General features: G+C 45.1%; 1 protein-coding gene across 1 annotated transcript; it reads left to right on the top strand.

Moving 5' to 3' along the window:
* Nucleotides 1-1,079: 1,079 nt before the first annotated feature.
* LOC117433200 (probable ATP-dependent RNA helicase DDX17) lies at nt 1,080-19,881 on the top strand. The gene is made up of 13 exons (XM_059016202.1): nt 1,080-1,534; nt 2,634-2,787; nt 3,390-3,486; nt 4,173-4,306; nt 4,680-4,745; nt 6,632-6,773; nt 6,997-7,157; nt 7,669-7,841; nt 7,950-8,060; nt 8,766-8,827; nt 9,736-9,795; nt 15,620-15,856; nt 16,531-19,881. Exons 1-13 carry the CDS (start codon nt 1,485-1,487, stop codon nt 16,869-16,871), a joined length of 1,788 nt encoding a protein of 595 aa, XP_058872185.1. The 5' UTR covers nt 1,080-1,484; the 3' UTR covers nt 16,872-19,881.
* The last annotated feature ends 490 nt before the right edge of the window (nt 19,882-20,371 follow it).

The raw sequence follows: 20,371 nt of genomic DNA, 5'->3' as shown, positions 1-20,371 counted from the left end.
TTACCCATTTATACAGTTGGGTTTTTACTGGAGCAATCTAGGTAAAGTACCTTGCTCAAGGGTACAGCAGCAGTGTCCCCCACCTGGGATTGAACCCACGACCCTCCGATCAAGAGTCACACTTTATAAATCACGAACCTTATTTTACTGTTATGATTACTGTAAATAAGACTTTTCCCAATGACTACTGAGTCAGTAGCTCTCTGTCATGCTTAAAAGAACGTTTTATATTTGTAATTTTTTTTTTTTTTTTTAAGTAGCCCATTTTATGAAAACTACTGTGTTCTGATAAATTTTACTAAAAATGTTTTCATTGGGTACATACATAAATAGGGACCCTAAATTGTGTGTTTACAAATATGGTAACATTTAAATAAAAAAAGTTTTTTACATATTTTGTTTAGTTAGTTTTCTCCTGTTAAAAATACCACAGTGATATATGGAGGCTGTGTGGTCCAGTAGTTAAAGAAAAGGGCTTGTAACTAGGAGGTCCCCGGTTCAAATCCCACCTCAGCCACTGACATTGTGTGACCCTGAGCAAGTCACTTAACCTCCTTGTGCTCTGTCTCTCACGTGAGACGTAGTTGTAAGTGACTCTGCAGCTGATGCATAGTTCACACACCCTAGTCTCTGTAAATAGCCTTGGATAAAGGCGTCTGCTAAATAAACAAATAAAATCATGCAGCACGGAGCAGTATATTTGTGCACCCACAGCTGAAGCGACCACTGGAGAATGTAAACAAACTGCACCACCAACAAAAGAAAGTCTAAAATGTGGAAGCAAGCCAATATCTCATTGGAGACTGCTTTAAAACCCTGATGCCTGCACGTACATTGCAGCGGCTTGTGGCACCGTGAGGCAAAAAGATTGCTATTCAAGATTAAATTAAGTACAATTTACTACGTAGTTTAAAGTGACCAACGTGAGCTACGTGTAGGAGAGAAACAGGCTGCGCCGGCGGGCGGTATTCCGGGACCTTGTTACGCCCTCAACTAGACGCAGACCCAGTGTCCTTGAGTAGAGATACGCCTTTTTACTGTTTTTTTCCACTGGCGCTGTTTGGATATTGAGCAAGCGAGCCGCCATTTTATTGTGAGAGATCTTGTTGTTGTTGTTGTGGTGGTGTAGTTTGGGAGCGACTTTGAATCAAAATACAAAATAAATACCGAAAAAAACACGTTTTTTTTCAACTCCTGAAAATCCGTTTTTGTTAGTTGCGTTCGCTCGCTAACGAAACCAGCGTCGTGCTGTTTTTTATTTCGGAGTAACGATATTTATTGAGTTATGTCAAACATGGGCACTATGGCTAGCAGATAAACAGAGTACTTTTTATAATTATTTCAAACGGAGGAAGAAAAAAAAAAAGACCAGAATCCATAACTTTTTATTTTAATTATAAAGTTAGATTTAAGGTGGTGGGATTATTGTTTATTATTATTATTAATTTAGTTCAATTTAGAATTTTTTTGTGTTTACTTTAAAAATGAGAGGCGGATCTTTCGATTCTAGAGACCGTGGACGAGACCGAGGAGGGTAAGCAAAACAATTAGGAACAGATTTAAAAAAAGTGGTTTTTATTTTTAATGCTTCAGAGATATACATTCCTCTCACAGAGAAATAGGCCTAGATTGTACTGTACAGACAATGCATTTCTGTGATATAAGAATAATATTTATACATGGTAACGTAAAAGCTTGAATTGCAAACCGCTTTGTAGTTTTACCATATATACTTAATGGAAAACTGACAAATTGAAAAGATGTGACATTTTGAAATCCAACATGAAATACTAATCTACTACTATTATGGATTCAAGTAGATTTTTTTTTTTTTTTTTTTGCGATATCATTTTGTAGTTTCTTTGATTACATGATGTTAAATAAAAGATCAAAATTATGTTCATATAGTTTATTTTTAATTATGTCTCAATCCTAAAATTGTAGGTGATGCAATCAGCACGATACGATATATCGCAATGCATCTGGTGAGATTAGGGTAGCTTTACAGCTCTGTCAATAATTGAGGGAAAAGCTAAAGTGAACCTCACTGGTCCACTTGTCCTGAAAACCAAAATATTAAAAGCCAGAACGTTTGATTTTGAAAAAGCAATACAACATGAACAAAGCTCATTGTATCCTAACTTGTTGCATCCTAGCTGATATTGTATTTCAGTAGTGGTATTTGCACGTAATGTAAACTACACTATTTAAATATGAATCTTGCATTGTATTATTATTATTATTATTATTATTATTATTTATGTATTTATTTATTTCCTTAGCAGACACCCTTATCCAGGGAGACTTACAATTGTTGCAAGATATCACATTATTTTTACATACAATTACATTAATCTTTACACATTATTTTTACATACAATTACCCATTTATACAGTTGGGTTTTTACTGGAGCAATCTAGGTAAAGTACCTTGCTCAGAGGTACAGCAGCAGTGTCCCCCACCTGGGATTGAACCCACGACCCTCTGGTCAAGAGTCCTAACCACGACTCCACACTGCTGCCCCATTGTAACCCTGTACTTACCTGTAGCACCTGTGTAAGTCGCCTTGGAGAAAGGTGTCTGCCAAATAAATAATAATCCAATGATAATAGCAGCCCCCCTCCCCCTCCAGCCCTCGTTTCGGGTCGAGCCGTGGCGGGCCCCCTCCCCAGAAATTTGGGAACCCGGGGGAGCGACTGCGTAAGAAGAAGTGGAACCTGGACGAGCTGCCCAAATTCGAGAAGAACTTCTACAAAGAGCATCCCGAGGTGGAGCGCATGACCCAGGTGAGAGGGAAATTAAGACTCCTATTGCACAGCAGTGTGATTCATTCCAGGTTTTACTGCTACCATCTTGATTAGCCCCAGTGTGTCTATGTAACAAGCTCAGGTGTGTCTTATTATTAAACTCACAGTGAAACCAGGACCGGATCAAACTGCTGTGCAACGGGAGTCTTATTCAAGGATGGAAGTATGACTCCTATTGCACAGCAGCTTCACCCATTCCAGGTTTTACTACCAGCTTGGTTAGCCCCTGAATATTAGTCATTAGCCCTTTCATGCATGGAAACGTTATATGGGGACAGATTAAAAAAAAAAAAAAAACTATTCTAGTCTTTATATCTATCTTTTTGTCTATGGGTACATGTGGAAGACTAGCAAGCAAATGCATGATAGCCTCATATGAGCCGAACGCCATTTCTTCCCCCATGTAAAGCAATGTGGGGGGTGGGGGGTGGGGGGGGGGGGGAGGGGGGGACGGACTGTGCAGAGAGAGTGTATTTTTTACTGTGCTTCACACAGAACAAGTTAAACAGTTTGCTGTTACATATAATTTTAAATATGAAAAGTATGTGAGTATTTTTTTTTCCTTTGTTCCCCTTGGTCAGTATGAGGTGGAGGAGTTTCGCAAGAAGAAAGAGATCACTGTCCGAGGAAACGGCTGTCCCAAACCAGTGTCTAAATTCCATCAGGCACACTTCCCTCGTGAGTACAGACCCTGTGTGTGTGTGTGTGTGTGTGTGTGTGTGTGTGTGTGTGTGTGTGTGTCCTCTCTCCTCTGTCTCGCTCTCCCCTGTCTCTCAGAGTAAGTTCTTGATGTTTCAGTGAACCTACCTCGATCCAGACAGTAGACAGTGTGTGTGTGTCTCCTCTCTCTCTCACAGCCCCCCTCTCTCTCTCTCTCTCTCTCTCTCTGAGAGTATGTTCTGGATGTGCTGGGGTGTGTGTGTGTGTCTCCTCTCTCTCACAGCCCCTCTCGATCTCTCTCTCTCTGAGAGTACGTTATGGATGTGCTGGTGTGTGTGTGTGTCTCCTCTCTCTCACAGTCTCTCTCTCTCTCTCTCTCTCTCTCTCTCTCTGAGTATATTCTGGATGTGCTGGTGTGTGTGTGTGTGTATGTGTCTTCTCACAGCCTCTCTCTCTCTCAGCCTCTCTCCTCTCTCTTTCTCTCTCTCTCTGACTCTCAGAGTATGTTCTGGATGTGCTGGGGGTGTGTGTGTGTGTGTATCTCCTCTCTGTCTCACAGCCCCCCTCTCTCCCTCTCTCAGAGTATGTTCTGGATGTGCTTTGGGGGGTGTGTGTGTGTGTACTCTCTCAGAGTATGTTCTGGATGTGCTGGGGTGTGTATCTCCTCTCTGTCTCACAGCCCCCTCTCTCCCTCTCTCTCTCAGAGTATGTTATAGATGTGCTGGTGGAGCAGAGTTTCTCAGAGCCCACCGCTATCCAGGCTCAGGGCTTCCCACTGGCGCTAAGTGGCAGGGACATGGTGGGCATCGCGCAGACTGGCTCGGGGAAGACACTGGCGGTGAGCTATAGGGAGTCTTTTCAGAAGCAGACTTGGAAATTGGCACTAGCCCTGCTGCTGCACCCAGTCCCAGGGTTCAGAGCTCCCCTCAATGAAGTCTAGTATTATTAATATTGAAATGATCAGGAGCCCAGAGTTTTAGCAGGGTTAAAAACTCACACTAGCCCTGTTGCTGCTGCTGCACCCAGTCCTGGGGTTCAGAACTCCCCTTCATTGAGGGGAGTTCTGAACATCAGGACTGGGTGCAGCAGCAGCAGGGCTAGTGTGAGTTTCTAAACCTGATTAGTTCTAGTGAGCCTGGTGAAATAAAGATTGCACATAATAATAGGATATTGAAGCTGTGTAATGTGAGTCTGTCTTGTTTTCTCCACAGTACCTCCTGCCAGCTATAGTTCACATCAACCACCAGCCGTACCTGGAGAGAGGGGACGGGCCCATTGTAAGTGTGCTGAGCTGGGGTGAGGGGGCGGGCTCTCATTGTAAACAAGCGCATGTTACTGCAAGCTGAATTGAATCGCAATTAGGTTTAAATAAAGTTAATTTCGGGTAGTCCTGTCACTGTTTCGTTTCCTAAGTGAAAACGCGCGACCGGATGCAAAGCGTGCCATTTCAAATCGGGATTTTATAATTCTGTGATTCGTGTTTGTCAAGGCTTTTTGCAAACACCGCATAGCTAATTGAAATGCACGACAAGGTGAAATACACGTGTGTTTAATTAGCTGAAACCACGTGTAACATGGTTGATTTTCACATTCGTCTGATTCATTGTGTTCAGCCAGGATTTAACCCATGAGAGAGGCATCTCGTTTGCAAGGGGGTCTCGGCAAGAGAAGGCAGCGTTGATTCTAAAATCAACGGCAAAAAAGAGACGGATCATTCAAACAGCACAGTTAAAAAACCCTAAAAACTAATACAAAAGAGCACACAAAAAATAATCAAACGACTCTGTAGGTTCAGTAAAGTTCAGTGAAGTCTTTATCCCATTATCCGATAGTTTTATTCCAAAAAGAAGTATTACAGTAAAATGCATCCAAAAGTACTGGGTGAAACTCAACAGCAATGAAAGTTACAAAGGATTTTGCTTTTACAGTTTCTATTTATACTGGAAGGAAAGCAACCATTCATTATCATACAGACAATTACATACTATCACCCCTCCAACGAGCATCACACCCACAGCACCACGTTTCAGAGGAGTAACTTAGGCAGCTTCTCTAAACTGGTCAAAACCAGTTTCTTCCTATCTAACCAAGCTTATCAGACCCCTCCCCCACCACACACACACACAGCACCTTCTCCACCCCCAGACATACTTGAGATACCACGGAGGCAATCTTGTTTAACAGAATGGTGAGTTACCAGTAAAAACAACGTGAGACGTCTGAACACTGAGACCTTACCGCAGTGTAAAGTTGCTCCTATGTCTGCCCATTGCCAAGTACAGACTCCAAAAAGAGAATTCCTGGTTGCATCACCGCCTAGAATTTTAGGATTGGGACGTCATTTAAAAAGTAAATAAATAACCCATACGTTTTAGATATTTTATTTAACATTGTGATGTAATCAAAAGAAACTGCAAAATGATACCGCAATAGCAGTCCAGTAGTATTTCAAAATGTGAAACTTTTGTCGGTTTGTTTTCATTCAGTATCTGGCAACTACAAAGCGCTGGTGTGTAATTCAATATGTTAACGTAACGTTATTCAGCAGGTTTCATTCCACTTTTTAGTTAATTCTACATAGAGGGTGACGGGGCTTCCAAGTGTCGCATCCAGTAAAGGCGCTCCGTGTCGAGTGCAGGATGCGCTCTATAGTCTGGACATCGCGAGTTCGAGTTCAGGCTATTCCTTTGCCGACCGAGGACGGGAGCTCCCAGGGGGCGGCGCTCAATTGGCCGAGCGTCGTCCGGGGGGAGGGAGGGTTAGGTCGGCCAGGGTGTCCTCGGCTCACCGCGCACCAGCGACCCCTGTGGTCTGGCCGGGCGCCTGCAGGCTTGCCTGTAAGCTGCCCAGGGCTGCGTTGTCCTCCGATGCTGTAACTCTGAGTGGCTGCATGGTGAGTCTGCAGTGTGTAAAAGAAGCGGTCGGCTGACGGCATACGCTTCGGAGGACAGTGTGTGTTCGTCTTCGCCCCTCCTGAGTCAGCGCAGGGGTGGTAGCGGTGGGCTGAGCCTAAAAATAATTGGACGTTACTAAATTGGGGAGAAAACAATAAAAATAATTGGCGACCACCAAATTAAAAATAAAATAAAATGCATCGAGGGTGATGGAAAACATTTGGCCATAGATGCATATCAGTGTTAATCTCTCTCTCCTATCTTTGCAGTGTCTGGTCCTTGCTCCGACGCGTGAGCTTGCGCAGCAGGTTCAGCAGGTGGCATACGAGTACGGGAAGACGTCCCGCATCAAGAGCACCTGCATCTACGGGGGGGCCCCCAGGGGCCCGCAGATCAGGGACCTGGAGAGAGGTGGGGGGCCACTGACTGATGCATATTTTGTTTTAGTTTTTAGTTTTTTTTCTTTTGAAAAAAAAAAAAATCAGCTTAACCACAATATCTCTCTCTCTCCTACTCTTATTAAACTCCTAGAGAAACCAGGAATGGATCAAACTGCTGTGCAGCGGGAGTCTTATTTCTAGCCCTGTGGATGCTGGGTGACTAACCTGTCTCTCTCCTTCTCCTTCTCTCTCAGGTGTAGAGGTCTGCATTGCTACCCCCGGCCGGCTCATTGATTTCCTGGAGGCTGGGAAGACGACCATGAACCGCTGCACCTACCTGGTTCTGGACGAGGCTGACAGGATGCTGGACATGGGCTTCGAGCCCCAGATCCGCAAGATCATCGAGCAGATCAGGGTGAGAGAGCTGGGGCTGCCTGCAACTCTACAGACTGCATACATACGTACATACAGAGACACAAACCAGGGTGAGAGAGCTGGGGCGGCCTGCACTGAGACATACACACAGAGACATACACATGCACGCGCACACACACACACACCCTCCCCCTGAGCCCCTGTGAATTAAATAATACACTGCAGTGTGATGACTAATTGAGTGCCTAGTGGTATTTCTGTCATAAATCTAGTCTCTCTCTCTCTCTCTCCCCCACTCTCCCTCACCATTCCCCCTCCCCCCACTTGTATTCATCGTCTCTCCCTTTCCCTTCCTCTGTAACCCTTCCCTCTTTATCTTTCTCCTCTCACTGACCGCTTCTCTCTTACTGCACTATCCATCCCCCTGTCCCATCTCCTCGTTATTCCCCACCCTCTCCCTACTTCTCTTGCCATCTTTCTCCTCTCCCCCTTTTTTCTTTTGCCTCCTTCTCACCCTTTCCCTCACTGTTTTATTCCTCTCCCTTCTCCAGCCGGATCGCCAAACCCTCATGTGGAGCGCTACCTGGCCCAAGGAGGTGAGGCAGCTGGCGGAGGATTTCCTGCGGGACGCGGTGCAGATCAACGTGGGGGCGCTGGAGCTGAGCGCCAACCACAACATCCTGCAGATAGTGGATGTGTGCCAGGAGAGCGACAAGGACAGCAAGTGAGAGAGAGAGATATACACTGAGACACTGCTATAGTCTCTTTCCTCCCACACTCTTTTCTCTTGTTCCCTCTCTCACACTCCCCTCTCTCCCTCTCTCTCTCCCAGACTGCTCCAGCTGATGGAGGAGATCATGGCCGAGAAGGAGAACAAGACCATCATCTTCGTGGAGACGAAGAAGCGCTGTGATGAGCTGACCCGCAGAATGAGGAGAGACGGGTGAGTGAGAAACAGCCTGCTTCCTCCCTAAACTGCCACTCTGAACCCAGGAGAGTGGAGACTGCCTCTCTGAACCCCGGAGAGTGGAGACTGCCTCTCTGAACCCCGGAGAGTGGAGACTGCCTCTCTGAACCCCGGAGAGTGGAGACTGCCTCTCTGAACCCCGGAGAGTGGAGACTGCCTCTCTGAACCCCGGAGAGTGGAGACTGCCTCTCTGAACCCCGGAGAGTGGAGACTGCCTCTCTGAACCCCGGAGAGTGGAGACTGCCTCTCTGAACCCCGGAGAGTGGAGACTGCCTCTCTGAACCCCGGAGAGTGGAGACTGCCTCTCTGAACCCCGGAGAGTGGAGACTGCCTCTCTGAACCCCGGAGAGTGGAGACTGCCTCTCTGAACCCCGGAGAGTGGAGACTGCCTCTCTGAACCCCGGAGAGTGGAGACTGCCTCTCTGAACCCCGGAGAGTGGAGACTGCCTCTCTGAACCCCGGAGAGTGGAGACTGCCTCTCTGAACCCCGGAGAGTGGAGACTGCCTCTCTGAACCCCGGAGAGTGGAGACTGCCTCTCTGAACCCCGGAGAGTGGAGACTGCCTCTCTGAACCCCGGAGAGTGGAGACTGCCTGCTTCCTCCCTGGGCTGTGTTTTTGGAGTGCGTGCCTCAGAGCATGTCTGGCTCACTTATTTATGTGATCTTTTTATTTCCGTACAGGTGGCCCGCCATGTGTATCCACGGAGACAAGAGCCAGCCTGAGAGGGACTGGGTGCTAACAGGTGAGCAGAGATCATTAACAAGGGGGCGTAGCCAGGCCTGAGGGCAGGTACCATTACCACAGAGATCATTAACAAGGGGGCGTAGCCAGGCCTGAGGGCAGGTACCATTACCACAGAGATCATTAACAAGGGGGCGGAGCCAGGCCTGAGGCCAGGTACCATTACCACAGAGATCATTAACAAGGGGGCGGAGCCAGGCCTGAGGGCAGGTACCACAGAGATCATTAATAAGGGGGCGGAGCCAGGCCTGAGGGCAGGTACCACAGAGATCATTAACAAGGGGGCAGAGCCAAGCCTGGGGGCGGGTATCATTACCACAGAGATCATTAGCAAGGTGGCGGAGCCAGTCCTGGGGGCAGGTACCACAGAGATCATTAACAAGGGGGCAGAGCCAGGCCTGGGGGCGGGGTACCATTACCACAGAGATCATTAGCAAGGGGGCGGAGCCAGGCCTGGGGGCAGGTACCATTACCACAGAGATCATTAACAAGGGGGCGGAGCCAGACAGCTATAATTATCATTACAGATGCAGCAGCAGTGTGCCTAAATAACAACTACAAACACTGCTACAAATACAAACACGGTGTCAAGGGTCAAGTGTAATTACATCATTGCAGTTCATTACAAATGACACGGTTACAATTGGAATTGACCAGAGGTCTGTATGCAGTCTAATGTACCTAAGCAAGGATGGTTCTGAAACCCAGGACTGGGTGCAGGGCTAGTGAGTGAGTTTCAGACCTTGTGAACTAGGTATAACAGATACAGTGAGACAAGCTGCCAGACACACTGAGACACAGTGAGATACACACTGAGATGAGACTGAGACACACAGGACTGGGTGCAGGGCTAGTGAGTGAGTTTCAGGCCTGCTGAATTAGGTATAAGATGTTTTTAATTTTTTTCAGAATTCCGCAGCGGGAAGGCTCCGATCCTCATCGCGACGGACGTGGCGTCTCGTGGATTAGGTACGTGTTGATTTCGGGGGTCGCGTGCGTCTGGAGAAAAAACTTAAACAGGAAATAAAATAGGATTTTTAAAACAAAACAGTAGGCTAAAAAAAGAAAGAAAACATGTAATAATAGTTTAAAACAAAAAATAACTGTTGGATAGTATTTGGAAGTAGAGTAAATATTGATAAAAAAAATATATATATATAGCATGATCTTCCCCACATGATGACAAAAACATTTTAACCGAATCTTTTTTTTGTGTGTGTGTGTCTTTTTTAAATTATTATTTATTTATTTTTAAATTAAATGTCATTTTTATTATTCTCGTTTTTGTATTATTATTATTTGATTTTGTTTTCCAAGTTCCTCCCTGCACTTGAAGCGTACAGGCCCTGGCTTTGCACCAGGACCTAGGCATGACTAATCGAGCGCCCCAGATGAGGAGTGGAGAAAGCAGGCCCGATTAATCAATCCCAGCTCTGCCTGCCATTGGGGGCGGGTTGGAGCAGTATGTTCCAGGAGGGGGAGGGGCCACTGTGCAGCTCTCTCGTCCCAGCCTGCTCTCTGCCTCTTGCAAGCCCGCCACGCCTCTTCAGGTTCGACACTTTTAGTTTTGATTGCAGCTTTAGCCATCTGACAGTTGATTTGCAGCATCAGCTGAGAGGTTTGCTGTATCTAGACCTCGCTCTATCCCACATTTTTTTCTGTTTTTCTAGTTTTTTTTTATAGTTAAAGAAACAGGCCGTTTCTCCCCTTACCATTCAATACACAAACCAGAAACGCTGTCTCCGTACCAGAGAGCTGTTTGACTGGCACAGCTATGGCCAGACGCTTTGCATCGCATACAATGTTAGGATTGAGATATTAAAATCAGTTTAGACGAACCAGACCGAACCCTTTTTTGTATTGCGTTTTCAGTTACCCCTTTTTTATCACAATTTCCCCTTTTCAAACTGCATTGGTTTATATCCCTCCCGCCCCTGTGAAGATTTAGCCCCAGCCAGAGAATCTGATTCACTTTGCCTGCGATTCCCCTGAAGAAGAAGAAGGCAGGCAGGCCTGGGAGTAAAGGGCTGTGCAATACGCAGTGCCGGGCTCCCTTACCGCCCCCTCTCCCGGCTCCCCTTTCCCCTCCTCTCCTCCTCCTGTCATGTCTGGTCCTGGCGGATCACAATCCAGGTCTGTCCAATGCTGGTGCTGCAGAGGGGAGGACTGTGCTGGAACACACACACACTCTCGCTCCCTCTCTCTCTGTGTCTCTCTCGCTGGTGTGTGCGTGTGTGATACACTCTCCCTCTGCGTGTTCGCTGAGAGTGTAGCCGAATGCTTCTTTGTACATCTCGCCTAAAAAAAAAAAAAACTGCAAAAGGGACCCAGACATTTTAAACTCCACAGTCACCCCCCACCCCCCCACCACAGCCCCAGTTGTCTGTTTCTTGTTACTGCTGCCGGCTGGCTTGACTCTCTGAGCTCTGGTGTTGACCCGCTGCCTCTCACACTGCCTCCAGCGTGTGTGTGTGTCTCCTGTGTGTGCGTGTGACTGCAGGCTACACTTCCGGATGGATTTCAAACACAGTACGCAACAGATAATGGCAAACTCTTGTTCCGTACGTGTGATGCACAAAATGCTTGTCTTCAAGTGTCCGCTGGCTGCCTCTAATCAAGTTGAGAGTGTGTTTCATTCTCTTGCACTCTTTGCTGCGTCATACGAAGAGAGCAAGAGAATGAAATACGCCTTCAACTTGATTACAGGTAGCCAGGTTAAAAAAAGCAGATGAAAACCTGGTATTAACACACAATCTGTTTATGTAGAAGCTGTTGTATTTTAAACGCTTCAAACGCTTAGGGCTGTGATTTCTAGAGAGCGGATTTCTAGTTAGGAGGAGTGAGCGAATAAAGAAAATAAAGTGTTATTGCAAATTCCACGGAGCAAGACAGTTAAGCACTTAGTCTCGTACACTTCGACAAATCCTCTTGGGAGTGGGGGGGATGAACGGGAGGATCGCACCATCCCAAAGTGGGGTACACCCCACTATCCACCCCCCCCCCCCCCCCCATCCTGTCCCCATGGGCTGCCGAACAATTTTGGGAGGGCTGTTCGGGATACCCTGTTACCTGCACCTCTGCTAGGGTGAGTATGGATACTAGATAGTTTGCACTCTGTCTGTCTGTCTCTGTCTGTCCAATTCTTACTGCTATCAATTGACTGTCTAACGATGTGTTTGTGTGTTCTTTCTTGTACAAATTAAAGTGAAATTCTAGAAAATAGAACAGGTAACAGGAGGTAGGGTTCTATTTAGATTGTCAATCAAATGCATTTATCCACATTTTTATAGATTTTTTTTGTTTTAATTTTAACTCTTAAGTGGATTGCATAGTGTTTTTAAACCGGAAAATCGTAGCCCTGTTTGTTTATACCAAGAGCCTTTCAGATGCTGTTTGTCTGTCTGTCTGTGTGTGGGAGAGAGAGAAGTGAAAGAAATGATTTCCTTGTGTGCAATCAGCTATGCAGGGTTTTTCTCTCAAGTTTTGAAAGTCTTATTTCTTAAGTCTTATAGGGGTGTAGCGATTTCGCTGTGTATCGATGAATCGCAATGCTTTCTATACACGATGCATCAAGGTCTGTATCGTTTGTATTGGGATACAAGACCACAGCATATCATTGTAGTTAAAGAACTACAGCTCCCAGCATCCCGCACCACTGCCGCAGGAGGAGGCATTCTGGGAACTGTAGTCGCACTGATTCACTGTGTATCAAGACCACAGCACAGCTCATTGTAGTTCAGAGTGGTTCACAGTTGATATGTGTACATACTCTCCCTATATCATTTAATTAGTCTACCAAAGTGGTCCATCATTAAATGAACACTTGGTTATTATTTATGCATCTTGCAAGCAGCCCACCGCATGTATCGCATCGCGACCTGCATGTCCTGAGATCTAGATGGGGAGATCAGTGTGTCATTCCACCTTTACAGCTGGTGTTCGTGGTACTGCAATGGGATCTCTCTCAATCTCCCTCTCCCTCTTCCTTTCTCTTGATGCTGTTTCAAAGGAAGGAGGCTGTTTGTCTTTAAAAGAGGATTTCACTCTCCGTAAGCGGCAGTGTCCTTTTCCCAGCCCTTCACTGTAATGAGAAACAGACTGCAGCAGCTTCACTTCACTTCACTTCTCCCCCCCCCCCCCCCAAAAAAAAACAAAAGAAACTGCCAAGAATTCAATGAGAATTCAACAATACAGCTAGGGGCAGTTGATGCAGAGCGTCCCACCAAACCCACCCCCACTTTCACAAAACCCAACCAGCTTGTTCATTATTATTATTATTTATTTCTTAGCAGACGCCCTTATCCAGGGCGACTTACAATCGTAAGCAAATACATTTCAAGTATCACAGTACAAGTGATAATACAATTAAGAGCAATTTTTCATGAACTGTAGCGTGAATTATGTTCCCCTACCGTTCAAGAAAAAGAAAAAAAAAAACTCCCAGCCAAACAAAACGATCAGATTCGCCACTTTACAATTCAGATCTACCCCCCCTCCCCCCCCCCCCCCCAAATGAAATGTCACTGGATGGGACCGCAGAGAAGCATGAGGCCTTCCTAAGGACCGCTGTCCGGCGCAGCGAGTGTGAACAAGACGCGTTTATATTCAATCACAAATCAAGCATGTGGGGACTTAATGCTGCCTGGGGCTAGCGATGCATACTCCCCACACACATACATACACACACACACACACACACAGACAGACACATACATACATACAACACACACAGCCAGATACAGACACACAGACACAGACACACACACACAGACAGACAGACACACACACAGCCAGATACAGACACACACACACACACACACAGACAGACGCAGACACACACACACACAGACAGACGCAGACACACACACACAGACAGACAGACGCAGACACACACACACACAGACAGACAGACGCAGACACACACACACACAGACAGACAGACGCAGACACACACACACACAGACAGACAGACGCAGACACACACACACACACACAGACAGACGCAGACACACACACACACAGACAGACGCAGACACACACACAGACAGACGCAGACACACACACACACACACAGACAGACGCAGACACACACACACACAGACAGACGCAGACACACACACACACAGACAGACGCAGACACACACACACACACACGGAGCCAGATACAGACACACACACACATAGCCAGATACAGACACACACACACAGACAGACGCAGACACACACACACACACACACAGACAGACGCAGACACACACACACACACGGAGCCAGATACAGACACACACATAGCCAGATACAGACACACACACACACACACACAGCCAGATACAGACGCAGACACACACACATGCTAGCCCGTGTCTCTCATGACTACAGAAACTAGATAAATTCACACACTTCCGCTCCAAGAAGTAATGGGACGAATGAATGAATAAATGCAGATCTACTGCTGGTATCTGTCCCAATACTTATTGGAGTGTGTTTTGTTTCTGTAAATATGCGAGTCTTTTCAAAGGAGGGAGCGTGCATCGATCTGGTAAAGCCTCAACATTAAGAAATATTCTTGAATATATCTTCCATATATTTTATTTTTCTTGTTTTTCAAGGTTTTATACAGTATATATTTTTGACCGCTTGCTTAGGATTCCTAATTATTTAATTGGGAATCAGCCGTTCAGTGCAGGATTACACAATACATATCGATACCCATTTCTGAATAGTCTGTGGGTTGCTTAGGCTCTTAAACTGATTACTTTTTATAATCAGAAAAAGCAGTTTATAGTCATATATATATATTCGAATTGTTACTAGTGATTTGATTTTTACATTAGCTGTTATTGCAAGTTAACAAAACACTTATCTTCCCATTGCCCTGGTAAGTATTCAGTGCTGCAGATGACAAATCATTTATCAGAACTACAAAAAAGCTCTAGAGAGAAATGTTTGGATTTAGCTTATAAAAACATTAACTGGATTCTAAATAAGGGTAAGTGTGTCCTGCAGAAAATAAGCTACAAAGTGCAGCTGTACTTTATATGTCCTTGTGGTAGAATCGTACACAGTAACTGATGCAAGAAGTGTATCAGAGATGGAAATAAGACTCCCGCTGCACAGCAGTTTGATCCATTCCTGATTTCACAAGGAGTTTAATAATAAGACACACCTGAGCTTGTTACCTATACACACTGGGGCTAATCAACTTGGTAGCAGTAAAACCTGGGATGAGGAGGCTGTGTGGTCCAGTGGTTAAAGAAAAGGGCTTGTAACCAGGAGGTCCCCGGTTCAAATCCCACCTCAGCCACTGACTCATTGTGTGACCCTGAGCAAGTCACTTAACCTCCTTGTGCTCCGTCTTTCGGGTGAGACGTAGTTGTAAGTGACTCTGCAGCTGATGCATAGTTCACACACCCTTGTCTCTGTAAGTCGCCTTGGATAAAGGCGTCTGCTAAATAAACTAATAATAATAAGTGAAACTGCTGTGCAATAGGAGTCATTTCCATCTGTGATGTATTGAATTTAGTTGGCCAAATACAAAAGAAAATAATACTGGTGGTCTCTCGTCGGTTCCTGAAGGTAAGTGCGTTCATATCAGTGTGCAGAAGAGGCAGAGCTGGGCTAATCAGTAGCCCTTACAGGTTGGTACTCCTGCATGCAGTCAGATTTCTATGTAAAGTACAGGCTTGGCACAGCATGCACAGATTGAGTGAATAGCAAAGTATCGTTCCAGTGCTCTGCCTCTCCACTCACTGTGCCTCTCGCTTCTCTCCGCTGGTCTCTGCTCCCCCCTCAGATGTGGAGGATGTGAAGTTCGTGATTAACTACGACTACCCCAACTCCTCGGAGGACTACGTGCATCGCATCGGCCGCACGGCGCGCAGCACCAAGAAGGGCACGGCTTACACCTTCTTCACCCCCGGGAACCTGCGCCAGGCCCGGGACCTGGTCCGAGTGCTGCAGGAGGCCAGGCAGGCCGTCAACCCCAAACTGCTGCAGCTCGCTGACTCGGGGAGAGGGTGCGGGGGCAGTGGTGAGTGAACCCCAAACTACTGCAGCTCGCTGACTCGGGGAGAGGGGGGCGGGCAGTGGTGAGTGAACCCCAAACTACTGCAGCTCGCTGACTCGGGGAGAGGGGGGCGGGCAGTGGTGAGTGAACCCCAAACTACTGCAGCTCGCTGACTCGGGGAGAGGGGGGCGGGCAGTGGTGAGTGAACCCCAAACTACTGCAGCTCGCTGACTCGGGGAGAGGGGCGGGCAGTGGTGAGTGAACCCCAAACTACTGCAGCTCGCTGACTCGGGGAGAGGGGGCGGGGGCAGTGGTGAGTGAACCCCAAACTCGGGGAGAGGGCAGGTGGTCATGGGGTCATCTTTTTCTTTGTTCATCGCAGTTGGGATATACTGTAGCTCTCATCACTATAAAATCAGCTAAAAACCTCCTTCAACCAAAGTCTGTCTACAGGGATGGAAATAAAGACTCCCATTTTGATCCATTCCTGGTTTCACTAGGAGTTTAATAATAAGACACACCTGAGCTTGTTACCTAGACACACTGGGGCTAATCAAGCTGGTAGTAAAAACTAGAAGGGATCAAACCGCAATGCAACGGAAGTCTTTTTTCCATCCCTTGTAGTTTTTAATGTAGAAGCGTTTTTAAATGTACGTCTTTTAAATTGACCACACCACCCTTGTGTTTGTCTCCCCCAGGTGGTCGCCTGCGGTATCGCGGCGGCGGCTCTGACGCCAACAACCCGAACCTGATGTACATGGATCAGTGCGAGCGGCGCATGAGGGGGGGGGGCTCCTCCAGCCGGGGGGGCAGCGGGAGCGAGCGCAGCAACAGCAATAAGCACTCCTCCTCTTCCTCCACCTCCTCCTCCCGGGAGCACAGGGAGCAGGGCCCCAGCTACAGCCGCGGGGCCCCTCAGGAGCAGCCTCAGTACACCGGGGCCCCGCCCCTCCCTCTCATGGCTCAGCAGTTCAACCCCCCTCAGCCCCCTCCCATCATGAGCTTCATGTTCCCTCCCCCGCCTGCCCCCAGGAAATAGACTCCAGGGGAAACTATAAAGAGAAGTTTTTTTTTTTTTTTTTTTTGATCAGCGAGTAGTTTGGGGTTGAAAATATAATTGTCATTTGTTTTCTTTCTATTCTGGAAAAGGGCAGGGAATCTGGTGTCTTTGATAAGTGTAGGTATTGCAAGATTTTGGCTACGCACTAAAATAATCAGATGCTTGCAATAACCTAAAAAAGCAGTTTTATTGTTTAGTAGACAGGCTCAAAACACACAGAGATTTTGCAATGCATCTCTCATACACAAATGTGCAGCGCACCAGGAAGCATCCATTACATGAGAGATGACTTTTCATTACAATACTGAAACATACTTTGAAGACTTTCTCACCCACACAGAGATGCGTGCAGAATACAGCTGGGGGCAAAAGTTTAGCGTCACCTAGAATTTGAGACTTTAAAAAAAGAAACTATAGGAACATAATTTAGATCTTTTATTTAACATCCTGTAATTAAAGAAACTACAAAATAATATCACAAAAAAGTCTACCAGAAGCCATAATAGTAGTACAGTAGTATTTCACGTTAGATTTTGAAATGTTACATTTTGAAGTTTGCCAGTTTCTGTGGAAAACTACCAAGCATAGTGTAGTTCACTATGTTAACAAAACATTATTCAGAAGGTTTCATTCCACTTTATGAAGGAAAATGAGTTCATTCTACAGGGTGATGCAAAACCTTTGGCCAGAGCTGTCCGTACAGCTCGCTTGACCAAACCAATAAACACGCTGACTTAAAAGATAATCAAACTTCATCCTTATAGCTTTACCTCGAAGTTGGACTTGGGTGAGAAGTAAAACTGATCTAGAATGATATAAAGTATACAATATAATGATGGTTTTGTTAGAAGGGCTAATAGCTTAGTGTGGTTATTAGCAGAAGCTAGGTATTTTATAAAGGGGTTAAAGACTGCTATAGGATGAGGGAGCATGTGTTGTACTGTACCTGAAGTACCTACATCTATACAGCTCTTCAACTAAAATAATGGTCTTACCCCAAAGTTTGAGATGTATGTCTATTAGATTGCAACTCCGTTTGTATAGAAGCTCTCTGAGTCTTTCATGAAAGGATGTTGTCATATTATTATTATTATTATTATTATTATTATTATTATTATTATTAAAGTTTATAATGCTAGACCCAGGTTTGAGTTTGGTTGCTGTAAAGTGCGCTGTTAAGCAACCAGGCCATTGAGAAGTCAAGGTCCGACTGATCCTGTGTCATTCTCTGCGTTCTAATGTTTGCCCACTTCTTCAGAGTAATTCTTCTGTGGAGATACGGCAAACCGCAGAAGTAAACTTCACAGAAATGTACGACCTCTCGTGTCAAAACTTTTATAGGCTTCTGGCTTTCTTTGCTTCTGTGCAGCAGCCAAAAAAATGTGAATCAAACCGATATTTGAAATATCTTTACCCCTCCCTTGCCCTGATTTTTATTTTTTTTGTTGGGTACGTGTTTTGGAGGGGTTCAGATTTAGGTTTTTGTCAAACTAAAGGTAAGTTTGGCAGCCAAAGAAATGACCCCCGAAAATGTCAACAAATTAAAAGAATGTGTCAGGCTATGTTGTAATACAGATTACTCTGTCAAATTAAAATAACACAAGTTAAACGATCAAATTAATTCAAAGATTCAATTCAGTGGGGACCATCTTACTGATTCAGTTTTGAGTTTTCAGGGCTTTTTATATGAGGTGTCTGTGTTTTGTTGTGTGTTTTTTATAAAGGTAAGGTAGGAGTCACAACTAACACAGACACACACAACGTATGTAGCTCTAATCAAAACCTTTATTCAAAGCTGTTGGTAGTTTTTGTGAAGGTAGGTGCTTGTTTGTTAATGCTTCCCTCCAGGTAAATGCGAGGGAAGCAGCTTTGTTCCTGTGGGATTGCTGATTTCTATGGTAACCGATTTATATTTTTCTTGTTTTTATGTATGAATAAGGTGTAAGGGTTTGCAGCAGTAGAGAGAGAGATGGAGAGTTGAGAGTCTTTGTGTAGCTCGAAACCACCCTAACTCCAGCAAGTGTGCATGGCTTCATCCTGTTTTTGAATCGGAGATCGCAAGATAGTCTTTCCCCATGTGAAGTTTGTAAGCCTGTGGAATCATTAAAAATAGGCTGTGTGCATTTTTAATTGTATATTTAATCATTGGAAGAAAACATCATCCTCTTTCTTTTTGATTAAATCCTTAAATTTGAAATTTGTGGGAACACAGTTTGTTCAACAGGCCGACGAAATGATTTGCTTTAGAATCTGGCTGGAAGTCATTCAACAATTTTGAGATCTAATAAAGAATTGGACTGAGAATCCACCAAGTTGAAATTCATTTTTGAGTCCTTGGATGTTTGACGATTGGTTTTATTTAAAAAAAAAAATATTGACCCGTCTATTCTACTAAAGCAGGGGACGCGATAGATTCAGTTGCAGCGTGACTCAGGAGTTGAAGACTATTAACCCTCTTTCTGTCTGTCTTTCTCTGGATCAAACATGTTTATTTTATTTTTTTTCAAACCGTCTTAAATGCTTTTATAAATATGTATTTTTTGTATTTGCTTGACTTAACTGCCTGTGTTCCTGTGCAGAAGTGTCTCAGTGCTTTGAGTGTACCTCTCAAATTTCCTAACGAAACGAGAAATGCTGCACAGTGTGAAATCTGTTGGCACAGAATAGACAGAAACATGTGGGAGGAAGGGAGGGAGTGTTACTGCTCAAGGGTAGCTAGTGGGATATGCTTGGGGTAAACTTGTGTATATGTTTTATACATCTGGTAAATGTGAATGTGTGTTATTTTTCACGAGCAGCGTCTGAATACGCAGATATTTGTCTCGCCGCTGTTGATGCTGTGAAATAACCCTTTTTGATTTTTCTTTCCCTGCTGTTCAGATGTCATGGGTAGGGTGCTTCGAAATGTATCATAAAAGTTGTCTGTTTTTGATAATGTTAGCAGTTCTTTTTTCAGGTTTAATTACAAAATAAAGGTGTGGGCAAATTTGTTCAGATTTGGAGTGGTGTTTTTTGCAGTAGCGTTCATTCATTTCAATAGATTTGGGTAGTAATATACAGCCAGAACAGTGTCTATGTATTGCTAATGATAGTTTAGAATTGATCACTCTTGTGGGTTAGTGAACTTCAATAAAACCCCACGTTCACACATCAATGTAATCTAATACAACCACGTAGAAATACTAAACGGTTTCCAGTGTGAATTTACTTTTTAGAAAACGTTTCTTCTAGTATTCCTATAACGTGCCTCCCCGCACCTCAAAACCCATCACTGCCTGTTACTGGTTTAAATTGGATGTCATTTAATTGTAGAAGGCAATTTCACTGTGTACTTTTTGTGTTTAAAACTGTAATGGGCTTGTTGCGACAGGTAAATATACCCAAGTACAGTTTCCGATCTAGTCTTGCACTTATTTATCAAGTGCCTTGGAGCAGGTCCTGGGTTGGCCGGTCAGCATTTAGCTACAGCGCCCCCTATG

Source organism: Acipenser ruthenus, chromosome 52 (assembly GCF_902713425.1).
Source record: "Acipenser ruthenus chromosome 52, fAciRut3.2 maternal haplotype, whole genome shotgun sequence".
Classification (NCBI taxonomy): domain Eukaryota; kingdom Metazoa; phylum Chordata; class Actinopteri; order Acipenseriformes; family Acipenseridae; genus Acipenser; species Acipenser ruthenus.
This window is presented reverse-complemented; position numbering and strand designations above follow the sequence as displayed.

Excerpts from the sequence above, each read along its gene's own strand:
- LOC117433200 (XM_059016202.1), top strand. The coding sequence starts at position 1,485 with ATGAGAGGCGGATCTTTCGATTCTAGAGACCGTGGACGAGACCGAGGA. Across the intron at positions 3,487-4,172 it reads CCATCAGGCACACTTCCCTC|AGTATGTTATAGATGTGCTG; the intron begins GTGAGTACAGAC and ends TCTCTCTCTCAG. Across the intron at positions 6,774-6,996 it reads GATCAGGGACCTGGAGAGAG|GTGTAGAGGTCTGCATTGCT; the intron begins GTGGGGGGCCAC and ends CTTCTCTCTCAG.